This window comes from Morone saxatilis, unplaced genomic scaffold (assembly GCF_004916995.1).
Source record: "Morone saxatilis isolate NCDOM2014 unplaced genomic scaffold, NCSU_SB_2.0 Contig24, whole genome shotgun sequence".
NCBI lineage: Eukaryota > Metazoa > Chordata > Actinopteri > Moronidae > Morone > Morone saxatilis.
The window spans coordinates 20,517,302-20,530,816 of record NW_023339807.1 but is presented as its reverse complement, the minus strand read 5'-3'; the positions used below and the strand labels follow the sequence as shown (position 1 = coordinate 20,530,816).

The window sequence follows — 13,515 nt, the reverse complement described above, 5'->3', positions numbered from 1 at the left end:
TCTCACAGAGGAGCAATACATGAAAGTGCCTAGCAAGTGGCAAACCTTTCTCTTTTCGAGGACACTCACTTTCAAATGAAATGTGTAACCGTTCTTTTGAGTCGTTTAAGTCCCCTAAAATCATCTTCCCTTCGTTTCAACTGATTATTGCACTAGAGGAAACCATCGACAAGATCTCTATTTACCCACCATCTCAAACTCAAGAGAGGGAAATGTGAGATAAAGCACTGAGGGAAATGAATGCACAATGACTGCTAAGATTAAAAACACAAGCTTACATGATTTAAATGATTAAAAAAGTCATAAAATGTTTCACAATGTAGAAGAAAAATAACAACCAGAATTAAATAACAGTGTTATACTTTAAATGAAATCCATAAATGGCTGCAGTTGAGCAATTGATATATCAGCCAATATAAACAGCTGACCGCTAAAGATAAATCAAAACTGATCTGAAACCTTATAAGACAACAACTCTTTGTTGTGACTTTTAGGGGGCATTTATACCTCGTCGCCAACAGGTGGCAGTGTGCTCAAAAGAACATGTTGCTCCATACTGGTGATTTCACACACTAGTGAAAAGTGACAGAACAGAGGAAACAAGAGGAAAAAGGAAAAATAAAAGTGGCAACTGGGACAACCCTGGTCCAATGAAATAACTATATTCCAAAATAAACACCATTTAACAACTACAGAGTCTAAACCCTACCTTCTCTGCTCCCCCATTTCTAACACTGGGGAGAATCAATGACAAACTACAGTAAAACTGACAGAATGTGAAAGTGCTGCTGCTCAAATTGACTTGAGGTACTGTAGATGGCAAAGGAGCAGATTAGTAGACAAGATTGTGCCAAAGGAAGGGAAAAGTAAAAACAAAACAAAAAAAACACCCACTAGGCCACAAGTAAAAGAGACAAACAGGGAAAAACAGATAGGAGGGGCAATGGAAAGGGGGCCTAATAAGGGTGAAAATAAACTAGTTGGCTGGTTTAATATTGCATAATAGTGCTGAGTTTCTCTCTTGTTTGTTTTTAAAGCAGCGTTTGCATCCTCAGTCCAGTGTGGGGGTGCCTCCTCCCCTTCCTCCTCCCTGCTTTCCTCTGCACAGTGTCAGGTCCGGATTGACTAGGCGTGTGGGGGGGCGGGACTTGAGGACTCCTTGACTGGCAAGCCAGGTGTGCATGGTTGTGTCTGTTGTTGTGTGTGTGTGTGTGTGTGTGTGTGTGTGTGTGTGTGTGTGTGTGTTTCTTGTGTGTGTTACTGTGTGTGTGTGTTTCTGTGTGTGTGTGTGTGTGTGTACGTGGCATGGTTTGACCGCGTTGGCTGTAACCGCTCAGGCGAAGTACCATGGTCCTCAGGGTGGTCGTGGTGCACCTGACAGCTTTGGCAACGCTGGGGGTCCCGACCGTTACTCTGACCAGAAACATGGCTGCCCTCAGCGCTGCAGAGTACAGAGGAGAGGACCAGTTATGATGGAGGGCAAATGATAATGGTATGCATGCAGGAAAATTGGGCACATTCTGCAAGTAATACAAGACAACTGCTATCAAAACACTCGTCTAACAAATAACACGAGTTCAGGACCTTGACACTCTTGTTTACTCCCTCCCTTCCTCACCTGTCATGTTCTTTGTCCACCAGATGGTAGCGGGCGCGGAAGGCCACCAGGTGGGCGTAGTAGGCTGGCGCAGGGATGGAGACCGAGCGGGTACAGCGCACGTAGGTGTGGCACAACTGGTAGGTGAGCAGCTGGAACTCGTCAGCGGTAAAACAATTGTCGTCCCACAGTACATGGTAGTGGGAGGGCCGACTGGTGCCCTGGGATGAAGGGAATTAAATGGCACACTTGTATTATTAGATTCAGGATTATACACAATACGTTAAAGAAAAGATAACATCGTATAACTACACTGAGAAATTAAACAAATGGTAAAACATAACATTGCCACAGTCAAACAATTAAACATTTGCATTAAAAAAAACAAGAGAGCAAATAAATAAAACAAACATTGACACTGGGATTCTATCAGCACCACAGACTATATCACTGTACACATTATTACTGTCTTATAGACAAGGATGAAAAGAGCACAATGGCAAAACAGCCTGTAAGTAAGTGCTGTTGAAGAACCTCACTGTCCTAACTGTAAAACCTTTCAGTCTTTAAAAGAAGCAAGAAAGTTAATAAAGATGGTTAGCTATAAGACGGGACTTTTGTAGAATCTTGTGTCCCTTTTTCTGTAGCCTACTGTTGTAAATTTCAGTAAGGATGGTAGCTCTTGGCATAAGTTTTTTTTGATGCAGTTTGCACCTGTCTGTCCATCCGTTTACTGTATTGAACTAAAGTGTTTACAGAAACGGATTTTTAAGACTGAAAATGAGTCCAAAATTCACAGACAAATTTTTCCTTAGAGTAACTCTCCAGTTCTTGGGGATCTAACGTCATCAGATAAATACAAGAAACTGGGGGGAAAAAGGGCAATATATTTTCTTGTGGCCATTTAATTTCTGAATCCTCTTTACTATGTATTTGGAACAATCCATAGCTCTCTAAAAGTGCAGAGTGTTAAGGAAACACTGCTGTATATGGGAGCAGGCTGGGCAGAGAAGACAAGAGGTTGGTCTGACCTGTATTCCAGCGTGACTGCAGAGGTAAAAGTCAAACTCGTAGGGATGCGTGATGTCCGTATCCACGGTAGTACCAGCAGGAATGTTTCCACTACGTCCAACCTGGCAAAAGCAAAGTTACAGTCAGTTAGTCCCTACTAATGGCTTTTGGCTATTTTTTCCATGTATTACCTTGACAACAAAAACAACTTGAACAGAAAATGGAAGATGGAGGAAAAGAGCAGCGAAGAACAAAGCTTTTAAAGCACTAGATGAAAAAAGAACTAGTTGATTGACCGACCCAGGCAAAGGTTTACCAAGTGCTTTCGAATCAACCTATTAAAAGCCTAATGCTCTAGAGGGCCTAATGCTCTGCACGGGAGTGACTGCACTGAAAATAAGGCTGTTACTAGCCGAGTCTTACTCTTGGGGCCTTGAGTGCCACTCCAGAGCTCTCGGTTTGCACTGGGCCCTAATGCTTTAATCGAAGGTAATTACAGGGGTTAGGAGGGTGAACAGCCCAATTGACAACAAAAGGTAATTAAGGAGACTCATTTCGAGTACTCAACGTGCTGGCACGGAGCATAAAAACAAAGAATATGGACTAGCACATAACACACTGTACTGACTTTAATGGGGACCATCGCTGTGTCGTACTTAAAGAGAGTTTGTGTGTGTGTGCGACTGGTGGGGACTCACTCTCTCATTGCGGTCGGCACAGAAGAGGCGTGTATGGTGGCGTTTTTGCACAACAATGTAGGTGATGCCTGGCTGGTACTCCTTCTCCAGGCTTATACAGGCCTCACGAATGGCCAGCAGCTCATAATACAGCACCTGAGGGAGAAGAAGAAAAAAAGAAAATCAGCTTCAAATGTTTAAAAATAACTATCCTTGAAGAAAATCCCATCTATATACTTAAAACTCTGCAAGCAAAACTCAAGTCTCTGCCTCCAACCAATCGTTTTGTGAAAGAAAGTGGGAGCTGACCTGTCTGAACTGGCCTTCTGAAACTCCATCCCTGTAGAAAATGATCCTGGTGGGCTTGTAGCGGGTCGACTTGTAAAACTGGATGAGCAATTCCCGCACCATGGAGGCCAGGTCCTGGATTACCTCCTGCCTGGGCCTTTGGACCCGCACAGTGGCACAGTACCTGCTGGGATGGGCATCCATACTGCCTACCACCTGGAAGAGAGAGGGGAGTAGTGCAAGAGAGAAAGAAAAGGGAAAATCAGATAGACATGTCAGTCAACAGTGAATGGCCAATACAGGGATCATAAGTTAATAAATTCAGCCGATAGGTCAGGTGGAATATGAAGAACTCACTGCTGCAATTGATGGCTTCTTCCCATCTCCAGCAGGTGGATGTGTAACATCTGCTCCCAAGAAGATAACTGGCTGCTGAAACACTGATGGTCTATTGATTGAGAGACACAAAAGACATTTCTTGTATTAGTTACGACAATATACTGACTGTTCCTCGCATGGTACCATGTTTGTTACTATGTGTGTGTGGTTGTGTTTCTCTGTCAATCTCATGTGTACATGTGACAAATAGTCATATTCTGACAGTCCAAGCTATAAGAAGCCATTTAAAACCAGCATCACTACAGTACAGCATATATGAGAAGGAGGGCATGACTGACCGTTGGTGAGGGACCAGGATGTTGTTGATGCCTCCCAGCTTCACATTGATCTTGAGGCAGAGGTTGGAGAGGGTCTGAGGTGACGTCTTCACCACGTTCTTCACCTGGACACATTGTGTGGCCATTCCCAAGAGGGTGTCTCCCACACGCTTTACTTCCGCTGTGGGTGGGTACAAAAAGTGAGCATCAAATAAGCAAACCTTTACCATTTTTAAAATTCTAAAATATCCTTACAAAGGTAGCACAAGCTTTATAATATTGATATCAGTTCTCAAAGTCAATAATCTATGAAAGAGGTGGAATACCGTTTAACCTATGATCAGTAATGTAATTCAAAGCTTCATAAGTAACTCTCAAAGAAATTCAATAAATTCAAGATACAAGACAGCAGCCACTGGAAAGAGTATTCTGTAATATTACACTCTCCTCAATATGGTTCTTTCATTGACATACATTTGGGAAGCTGAGAATATTGCACCAGCACTCAATACCAGAATAGCATTAGTGTTTCCACACAGTATTAACCAAAAGCATATCTCTGGATTCCAGTATAATATTTATTTTCAAGCACTTTTTCTAACCATAGACAGGAGTCTTTCCCGGCAGAATGACGATGATAAGCTGCAGTCCGGCGTAGGTGTTCTTCAGGTGTCTGAACATGGGCTCCACACTGTCGGCTCCCTGGGCGTATTTACAGAAACATGGCTGGCCCTGGATGGGCATCCCAGCATCCTTGGAGATCTTGCGCAGCTGGTCTGTGAAACCCCTACACAAGGAAGAGGCAGGAGGGAAGAATAAGAGTCGTTAGAACTAGTGACGTCAACTACAAGCTGCAAGCTTGTGCCTTCTTTGCACGGAAAAAAGCATGGACCTGCAAAAATGGTCTGCATATAAAACATAGCTGCTTGTAAACAGCAAATGGTATATCGATGTCTGACAAATTGTTTTGTACATTTTCAATTTTCAATGAATGTTTACCCTTGTTTTTATTGTATCCTACAATGCCAAAAAATCTAATTTATATGCATCACTGCATTTTTCAATGTAGGTGTCAGAATTTCAGCGATTCAGCAAAAGGCAGTTTGCAGTTTTTAGGGTATGTTTAACTTTCCTTTTCTCTACCTCTGACATAGTTACGGTTATTCTTTATGAATGTGCACTGTTCCTCTGGTATTAGCTAGTAAAGTAAAGATATAAAATCTAATCAAATTGTGAGGTTCTCTGTAGAGACACCATGGCCTTCTGCAGACTGCTGGATAAGAGATGTTACCCTTCTTTTAGTGATCATTTGAAAAATAAATTATTCACTCATGCCAAATTACTATTTATGGAGTCCAAAATATATATACATACACTAATAAAATCATCTTAAACATTATGACTAATGAAAAAGACAAATAGATTAAATGACTTATAACCTTAACTAACAGTAATCTAACAAATGTAGTCTAAACTATCATAAATATACTTAAATGAGCATCATCACTGCACAAATGGTAACAACAAAATCTCAGAAAAGGATTTTAGAAAACTCCAATAAATGTAAATAATCATACTTTAGGATTTCTTCCCGACACTGCCTCTGTGTGGCGAAACAGGCGATGGCCCACATCTTGATCTCCACCCCGGTATGGAACTGTTTCCCCCTCATGTCCCACACCCCATGGCTGGGTGTGGCTACAGTGCGGTTCTGAAACAACATTGCAGTCTCACCACATGTACTCATGATTATGTGGGCAAACACTCACATTCACACTGTTCACACAAACTCTCACTTGAACAGGCAGAAACACGAGACGAGACAAGTGTGCACGCACTCGCATACACACACACAAGCACACACTTACTTTCTGAAAACCCACAGAACCCACACACACTCTTCATCCATACCAAAATGTATTAACACTCATTTTTGGACATAAATTCATAGAAACATGCATTTGCACCAGAGAAACATTTAACTTTCAAATCAATTAACAAATACCATCAAGTGGTCTTCAAGTGTGAACCTTGAATTTTATTGCAAAGATAGTGGTCTGCACTGTGTGATGAAATCTATAGTTTTCTAGATGCAATTTGGTGTGTGTATTGCACACAACATAGTGTGCATAATGGTGTCACAGTTCTCAGTAATGCACACCCAACGTACAATAGTAAAAGTGTGTCTCATCAAAGATAAACAGACAGATGTTAATCGGCAATGTGGTTCAGTCTCAATAAGATGCTTCTTTATCCAATTTTTGGAAGCCTGTCCAACCAACCTCTTCTCGACTTCACCCAGGAAAATTAACATTAGGCAAATGCTGGCAAGGTTTTTGGCAATCGTGAGTATTGCACTGTTTAATTGTTTCATCAAAAAAAAAACATCCTTCTAGCAGAGGGACAAAATCTTCCCCTCCTGTTTGTTTCTCTCAAAAACCCAGACGTTTTTAAGGTACAATTAAAATTTGCACTTCTGAGACTCAACCACAAAAAAAAAAGCCAAAAAGACTGACACCATGAAGTACAAACAGAAGCCAGTGAGTTAGTTCCCCTTAGAGCAATAAAGGCTGGAGGAAGGGGAGAGCGTGTCAGACAAACAGAGAGAATGGGCGTGATTTAAAGGAAGGGTACCATAAAGTGCTCTGTGCTCACCCTGCCGCCGTACTGCAGCATGGGGGCGGGTAGCACTCGCCCCGTCACGTGGGCCATCTCGTCGCGCACCCTGAACTGGAATTCCTGCACAAAAGGGTCTGCCTCGTAGTTGGCACTGCGCACCTGCAGGGAAAGGTGGGCGGGAAAATTAGACATCAGGCCACGGTAGTTAATGACAGCATGATGTAAAGCCCTACTGAAAAGGTAAACATGTATAGTAATGTGTTCTCCTGAGGCTTTTCTTACATGCTCACTCATTGTGGCTTGTTTTGGTTAAAGGAATAATGGCTTACATTTACACTTCGGTTGAAACTAACAAGATATATTGTGTTAATTAGTGAGCGGGTGCAGGTACTATTATTGTTCTTCTCATCTAAAAGCAATACGCAAAACGTCAAAAAGTCAAACAAATCCTTTAGCAGCAGCTCAATTTAGAAGAGGACTTCGTTTATTGAGTTGTTGTGAATGACCAGTGTAGAGGATTAGTTCTCAGATGTTGTACAGTAGGTCAGAATTAGTATATTAGGATACAGTTCTTTACATAATGAAGCCAAAGTGTAGCAGTAGCTGAGTGGGCATTACATTAAAAATGTGATGTGGACCATGTTTGCCTCGTGCCAAGTGCTTGTGCCATCATCGTTTTAGATAGACCTTATGCTTGTTATCTTAATGAGGCATTGCGTCTGTACTTGCTGGCATGGCATCTGTTATTATTATTTTTCCTTTATGCATTTTCTCTTTCGCGGTTCGCATTTGCATTGTTTTCATTATTATACAAGTTGTTGGTTCGATAGGAAGAATGGTGACATGCCAAAAAATGTCAGGTGCCAGCGCAGCAATCCAAAATGACTACAAGCACAGGGCACACGATCAGCCCAGCTGGCACAATATCCAAATGTATTATAGAATTCATTATGTCGTTCTTACAGACACAGCTTATCTGCTTGTTTTGTCCTTTTCTATCTCTCAACCTCTGTGCATCAAAACACCACCAGTGATGTTTACAATGATTTTTTTATAAAGCCAAGTCCAGCCATTTTGCTCCTAAGTGAAGAGATAGGGGAACGTGGTTTAATAAGGCAACAACAGGTACTAAATGTGCACTGCTAATCTGATGGTGGCCAGAGGCAGTGTACAGTCTGTCAATCTTTCCATAAACAATACGCTGCAGACACTGTAGCAACCTCACACACACACACATTAAAGCCATTACGACTCTGGCATTTTGTTGACCCTCGGTAGGCCTGCCTTGTAATTGCCAAATGCGATGCACAAGCATACTGACATGCCTCCGTTAACAACATAAAAAGGGAATCTGGGAGAGGTGATTGCAAAACAAGCTATTTTATATCAAGATGAGCAGCATAGCAACCAAGTGCTGACAAGCTTAGCAACTCATTTCATAAAGCCGTCGTCTGTCCAACTGAATGGCTATCCAAATTATAGTTGTAAGAAAATATTATGATAATGTATCTAATCTCAAAAACACAATACATTTCTGTGTTTAAACCCCCGACCGTTATATAGCAGTATGGTAAGTGTGGATGTGACAGCGACTTTAATAAATACAAATGCAGATGCTACTATACTGGTTGCATACTTTTTTTTTACTCATTTTATAGATATGGTGGCGTGTTCTTTATACTATGACAAAAATTACATTAAAAAATCCCACATATCTTAATATATTAAACTTTTAACCCCTGTATTGTGACACATATTGTTTTTCCAGATGCTTGCCAATATATAACCCTAATGTAACATGCTGAAATCAACATAAACTGCTGAAGTCTAAAATATTCTACATACTCAGTCTAGGATTTCATATTAGATCTCCATAGGTACAGATACGTCCTGTCAGCCATATACAATATAACCTAAACCTAACAACTTGACTGACAGTGCGTGCTTAGGGCACTGCACAACATAGCAAGATGTTCTGCAGACTACACAGACACATATACGTATTAAATACTATTTGTTTTGTTGTATTTGTATCTGTTTCTCTATTTTTAGTAAGAAAATACATAATGGAAACAATGAACCATACTACTCAGCAGGTGTCTATAACTCACCAGCCTGCTGATCTCCTCCTGCCTGTCGGGTGCAGAGCGAGCTGTGGCTTTGATCATAGTGGAGGTCTGATTATCCGTCAGCTTCTTTATACACCGTTGACCAGCTACAATGTTACACACCTGCAAGAAAACAAAGGCAAAAGTTGGAGTTATCATTTACCCAGCGAAAAATGTTCTGGGCACACTTGCAGATGCCCTGCTTCTTATTTATACAGTTGATACACAGGCACACCTGGGAGCTGTCCAGTAGACCATACACTGCAGATTTTCCTCATACTTTATGTTTAAATTGAAGCCAAATTTAAAAAAAAAAAGAGAGAAAAAGCAACTTGTTTTCTCTCACCTCCAGGGGCAGGTAGGTGTGCTTTTGCTCCTGGCCCACCTGTAGACAGGGTAAATGTGGGTACTTCAGCTGCAGGTTGTACTTCTCCCTGAAGTACTGGGCTACAGTACGCTCTACAGTCTGACCATTTTCCAACTGTAGAGGGAACCTGTAAAGAAAGAGCCATTTACCGTCAAACCTCTCAATCACTATTCAAAAGATCATTATATAGCTTTATTCTTAGTATTTCAATAGCATATGGCTCAACAGCCGTTGCCATAGATAAACATCCTTTTTCATGGCCATATGGTGATGTAACGCTATTTAAAGGATAACACACGGTGAAGTTTTCTATTCTGGATGACAAACTCTTAAGATCAGCAGCTGCACACAACTGCTGCTACTTCACTAACGGATGACTAACGTTCACCGCATGGTTGTCAGATGAGTCAGCTATTATCTGGTTTGTTTTGTGGTGAACTGGTGATCGCATCCTCAGCGGTCCGTGTTTCCTGCCCCCGTCCCATCCACACACTCCGCCCAAAGTCTCCTGTTCCCTTGCCCGCCCGGAGGCTGACTCACGTTTGATGGCTGGCAGGCCGACGGGTCACGTTGCAGACACGGTACTTCCTCCGCATGGTTCCACAGTGCGTCACCTCCACCTTCAAACCTGGTGAATAATATAAAGCGTTGGAGTGGCATTGAGAATGTGTGTGTGTGTGTGTGTGTGAATGGCTGTGACGTGTGCTCTCCCTGGTCCTGTATAAACGCTCTCTCTCACCCACGCACACAATAATGCACTTTTATTCGTTTGATTTAACTCTCTTCCTCGCACGCAGGCACATTTTACACACTCGTCGTCACCTTTGATTTCTTTGGTGAATTTGACCCGGTGTGAGTCTGTGAGAGGGCGAGGCTGCTCGTCTATGTTGTGGATGTCCAGCACTTCGCACATGAACTGGATGACAGGCTGGGCCTTGTAGAAAGCGGTGGCAGAGACTGCAAGATAAAAGCAAGAGTCATTGAAGGCAAAAAACAATGACAACAACATAATCTACTACAACACTACACTATAACACTGAACGACAACAACTTGTCCACTGGCAGTTACATCATAGTTTAAATTGGATGTTATTACATTGACTGTCTGCCTGAGAAACTGAACAGAAATTAAAAATGTTTATGCAGTAAAACCGTTCTGTGCCGACATTGTAGGTTGATGGGCATTTTGTTAGGCATTGTGCAAGACTCAAGACAGTAAAAGGAAATTAAAGGCTGTATTTTTTACCTTCCTTATGTTCAAAATGGTATTCACTTTCAAATTCACACACAACAAACTGACACAAGTACCAGATGAATTGTAATACAGGGATGGAATATGTGTTCTTGAATGTGCAATGTACCCAAATTCTGAAGCTCTTGTAGAGGATTATCACATAATGTTTACGAAGTCGGCTCAACACACTAAATGATTCATGCAGCACAAAGTTCCCTTTCTTCTGATATGATGCATCCTCTCAATAATGGACTGAGAAATCAAAATTTTATAGATGACACGCCAGAGCAAGACATACAACATGAGAGAGAAATTAAAATCTAACAAGGGAAACAAGAACAGGTTTGAGAAAAAGCAAAGCAAGATAAAAAAAAAAATCAAAAAATGGACAAAGAGAATGTGGTGTTGAGGAAATTGTTGACGAATAATTTGTCTCAGCTGTTTTAAACCTAAGAAACCTCTCTGAAGGTGCTCCCCCCCGCACTGTGACTGTAATTTCTGTGTGTTTGGAAGTGTTTCTGAGTCATTCATGCAAATGTGAAATTGAATGGTCTCATTTCTCTGTAATTACAATTATTTTGTACATGCTCTTCTGATCACCCCTGATGCAGAGCATGGGAAGCAGTTTTAATTGTGCTTCATGCACATGTATTCAAACAGTTTGCTTTGCCAATACACAATGCTGTACAGAAGAATTAAAGAAGAAAACAAATACTTTGCAAACACTTGGACTTCTAGTTTGTTGTTGGAGAGCGGACAAGAGACTTGAGCCGACCAATTGATTTCTAAGGATGAGAGGGCGGGAAAATGAGACAAAGAGAGAAACAGAGAGTAGAGAGGGAAACGTTCAAATACAGACAGAGCCTTCAAGGACTCAGAGCACAACAAAAGCTGTCTCAAGGAAATGCTCCACACAGCTACCCTCCTGACCCCAGCAACACCCACCAGTCTCACTCATGCAGGCACAACCACACACACACACACACACACACACAAGCTGCCCTCAGTCTCCACAGCAACCAACTCCTCAGTTCCCATCTAGCCAAGAACCCACCTTCCTCCAAGTGACTTGGTCTCCAACAACCTCCTGCAGTGTGCATATGGCAAAACACATTCTCCGCCACCCTTTCTGACACTCATTTTCCACAAATAACAACAGATTGAAATTGTAGTATTCCATGTCATCAAACAGTTTTTTTTCTACTGACAGGAAGGCAGTGCTGAAGCTAATTACCGAGCTACATCTTGAACCACTCTATTAGTTTCCGAAAAACTGGCTCTCAACCAGAATAACTGGCTCCGTTCTGACAAATTAGTCGACAGCTAATTAACATGTCATGTCAAAGTAGAAGCAATGCCATCACTATGTAAAGCCTAACTCATTCAACAGCCTTTGCACGCGATATCAGCTGCAAGTAGTTTTAAAGTTTAATTGGATTTACAAAAAAAGTAAAAGTACTGGAAGTGGAAGTAGTAAGTGGATTAAACTAGTAGTTTCACTCTCAAGCAAACGGAAGGTGTGCTGCTTCATAAAGAAAAAATTAGATTCCCCAGCACAGCGCCACGACTTCAGCATCCACGAAGATGAAAAAGCCTTATCTTGCCGACCTCATTCAGCGATGAAACAGCTTCCTAGTGAGTGTGACACTGACGAGTTAGATTTATGTTAAATATAGCGCAAACAGATCTGCTCAAACATAACATCACTGAAGGTGAATTGGTCATACACAAAATATCTAAAAATAGCCTGCATCGTGGAGCCTCCATGTCATTCTAATCTATCCGTTCAATTATTAAAATCTCATTTCCCGGCTGTGAAAGAGTTTTTTTTTTTAAAACAAAGACTGAAAACATCGTGGACATATTTTTGGAATATGGCTGTATTAGCAAACATAGTTCTTATTGTGTTTGAGGCAGTAAGCACTATGCCTTGCTGCAGCTGTGAGGCCACATTGTAGCCCTGAGGTGCAACTGCAGCAAAATAAATGCAAGGTGGAATTTGGTTCTCACCATCAATGTTAAGCATCATCTTCCACATGGCAGGGCGCACGGATTGATGGAAGCCGAACCAAACCTCCCTCCCACCTCCCAGAGGATGGTCATAGCCCTCTGGAGCCGAGAAGAAGGATCGACCCACCGGAGTGTACCTAGATGGAGAAAAGTAGCTATTGTGAGAAAAGAGCAAATAGACTGGAGAAATGAAAGATAATGTAAAGGTTAAAACCATCAAAGGCCCTGAAAAAAAGGGCAAGATGAATAGGAGGAGAACTCGGGACAAATAAGAAAGGGCAAATGATGACAGGAACTGTGAGATTAGTTCGCACATCCTGAATTGAGAATGTAGGTCAATGTGTGTTTATACTGTTTCACATTCAGCTGCTCTTCAATATTGCCTCAAACTACATCAGCAAAATGAGAGGGTGGTGACACTGCCTGGACCCATCGACCTCTTATTACTCTGCCGAGGAGACACATTAGTGATTACACACGGGATACCTTTTTTCTTGGAGAATCCTGGACTGACATTGTGTCACGATGCCACTGCAACACCGGGCTGTGAACGGAGCTAAATGAAAGGTGTCGATACGACCACTTTTTAATAATATTTTGAGAAAGATTTTCATTAAAGCACTGGTGATATTGTGTCTGACTGTGTTCTTGCTGGAGCTTTTAAAAGTGATATCGAGTGGAAGATGGTACAAGGTCAAGCATGGCGCTTCGTGAGAGCCTATATGAGCTTTTTTTGATTTCCGCTGGGATCAGAGAGCTGATATTAGTGTTACTCTGACACTGTTACAAAACAAACGTATAGCATCTACTATGAGTACGAGAGGGATCGTGTTTATTTAATCTTTTGACGTTATGTTTGCTGCCTAAAGATGGAGGTAGGGGGTGATTGGTAAGGATAATGTTTTCTGTGTCCTTATAACTGGGTCTGTTGTTAAACCCTTTTAAAAT

General features: G+C 41.7%; 1 protein-coding gene across 1 annotated transcript in view; it reads right to left on the bottom strand.

Moving 5' to 3' along the window:
- Nucleotides 1-501: 501 nt before the first annotated feature.
- LOC118335811 (protein argonaute-3-like) overlaps nucleotides 502-13,515 on the bottom strand; it is a 14,085-nt gene continuing 1,071 nt past the window's right edge. The window contains 17 exon segments of the mRNA XM_035672255.1: nucleotides 502-572; nucleotides 1,301-1,392; nucleotides 1,394-1,441; nucleotides 1,619-1,818; nucleotides 2,629-2,730; nucleotides 3,307-3,441; nucleotides 3,595-3,789; nucleotides 3,931-4,021; nucleotides 4,251-4,410; nucleotides 4,832-5,016; nucleotides 5,807-5,940; nucleotides 6,885-7,007; nucleotides 8,960-9,079; nucleotides 9,303-9,450; nucleotides 9,864-9,951; nucleotides 10,146-10,280; nucleotides 12,568-12,704. Of these exon segments, the coding sequence (XP_035528148.1) occupies nucleotides 502-572; nucleotides 1,301-1,392; nucleotides 1,394-1,441; nucleotides 1,619-1,818; nucleotides 2,629-2,730; nucleotides 3,307-3,441; nucleotides 3,595-3,789; nucleotides 3,931-4,021; nucleotides 4,251-4,410; nucleotides 4,832-5,016; nucleotides 5,807-5,940; nucleotides 6,885-7,007; nucleotides 8,960-9,079; nucleotides 9,303-9,450; nucleotides 9,864-9,951; nucleotides 10,146-10,280; nucleotides 12,568-12,704 (2,164 nt within the window).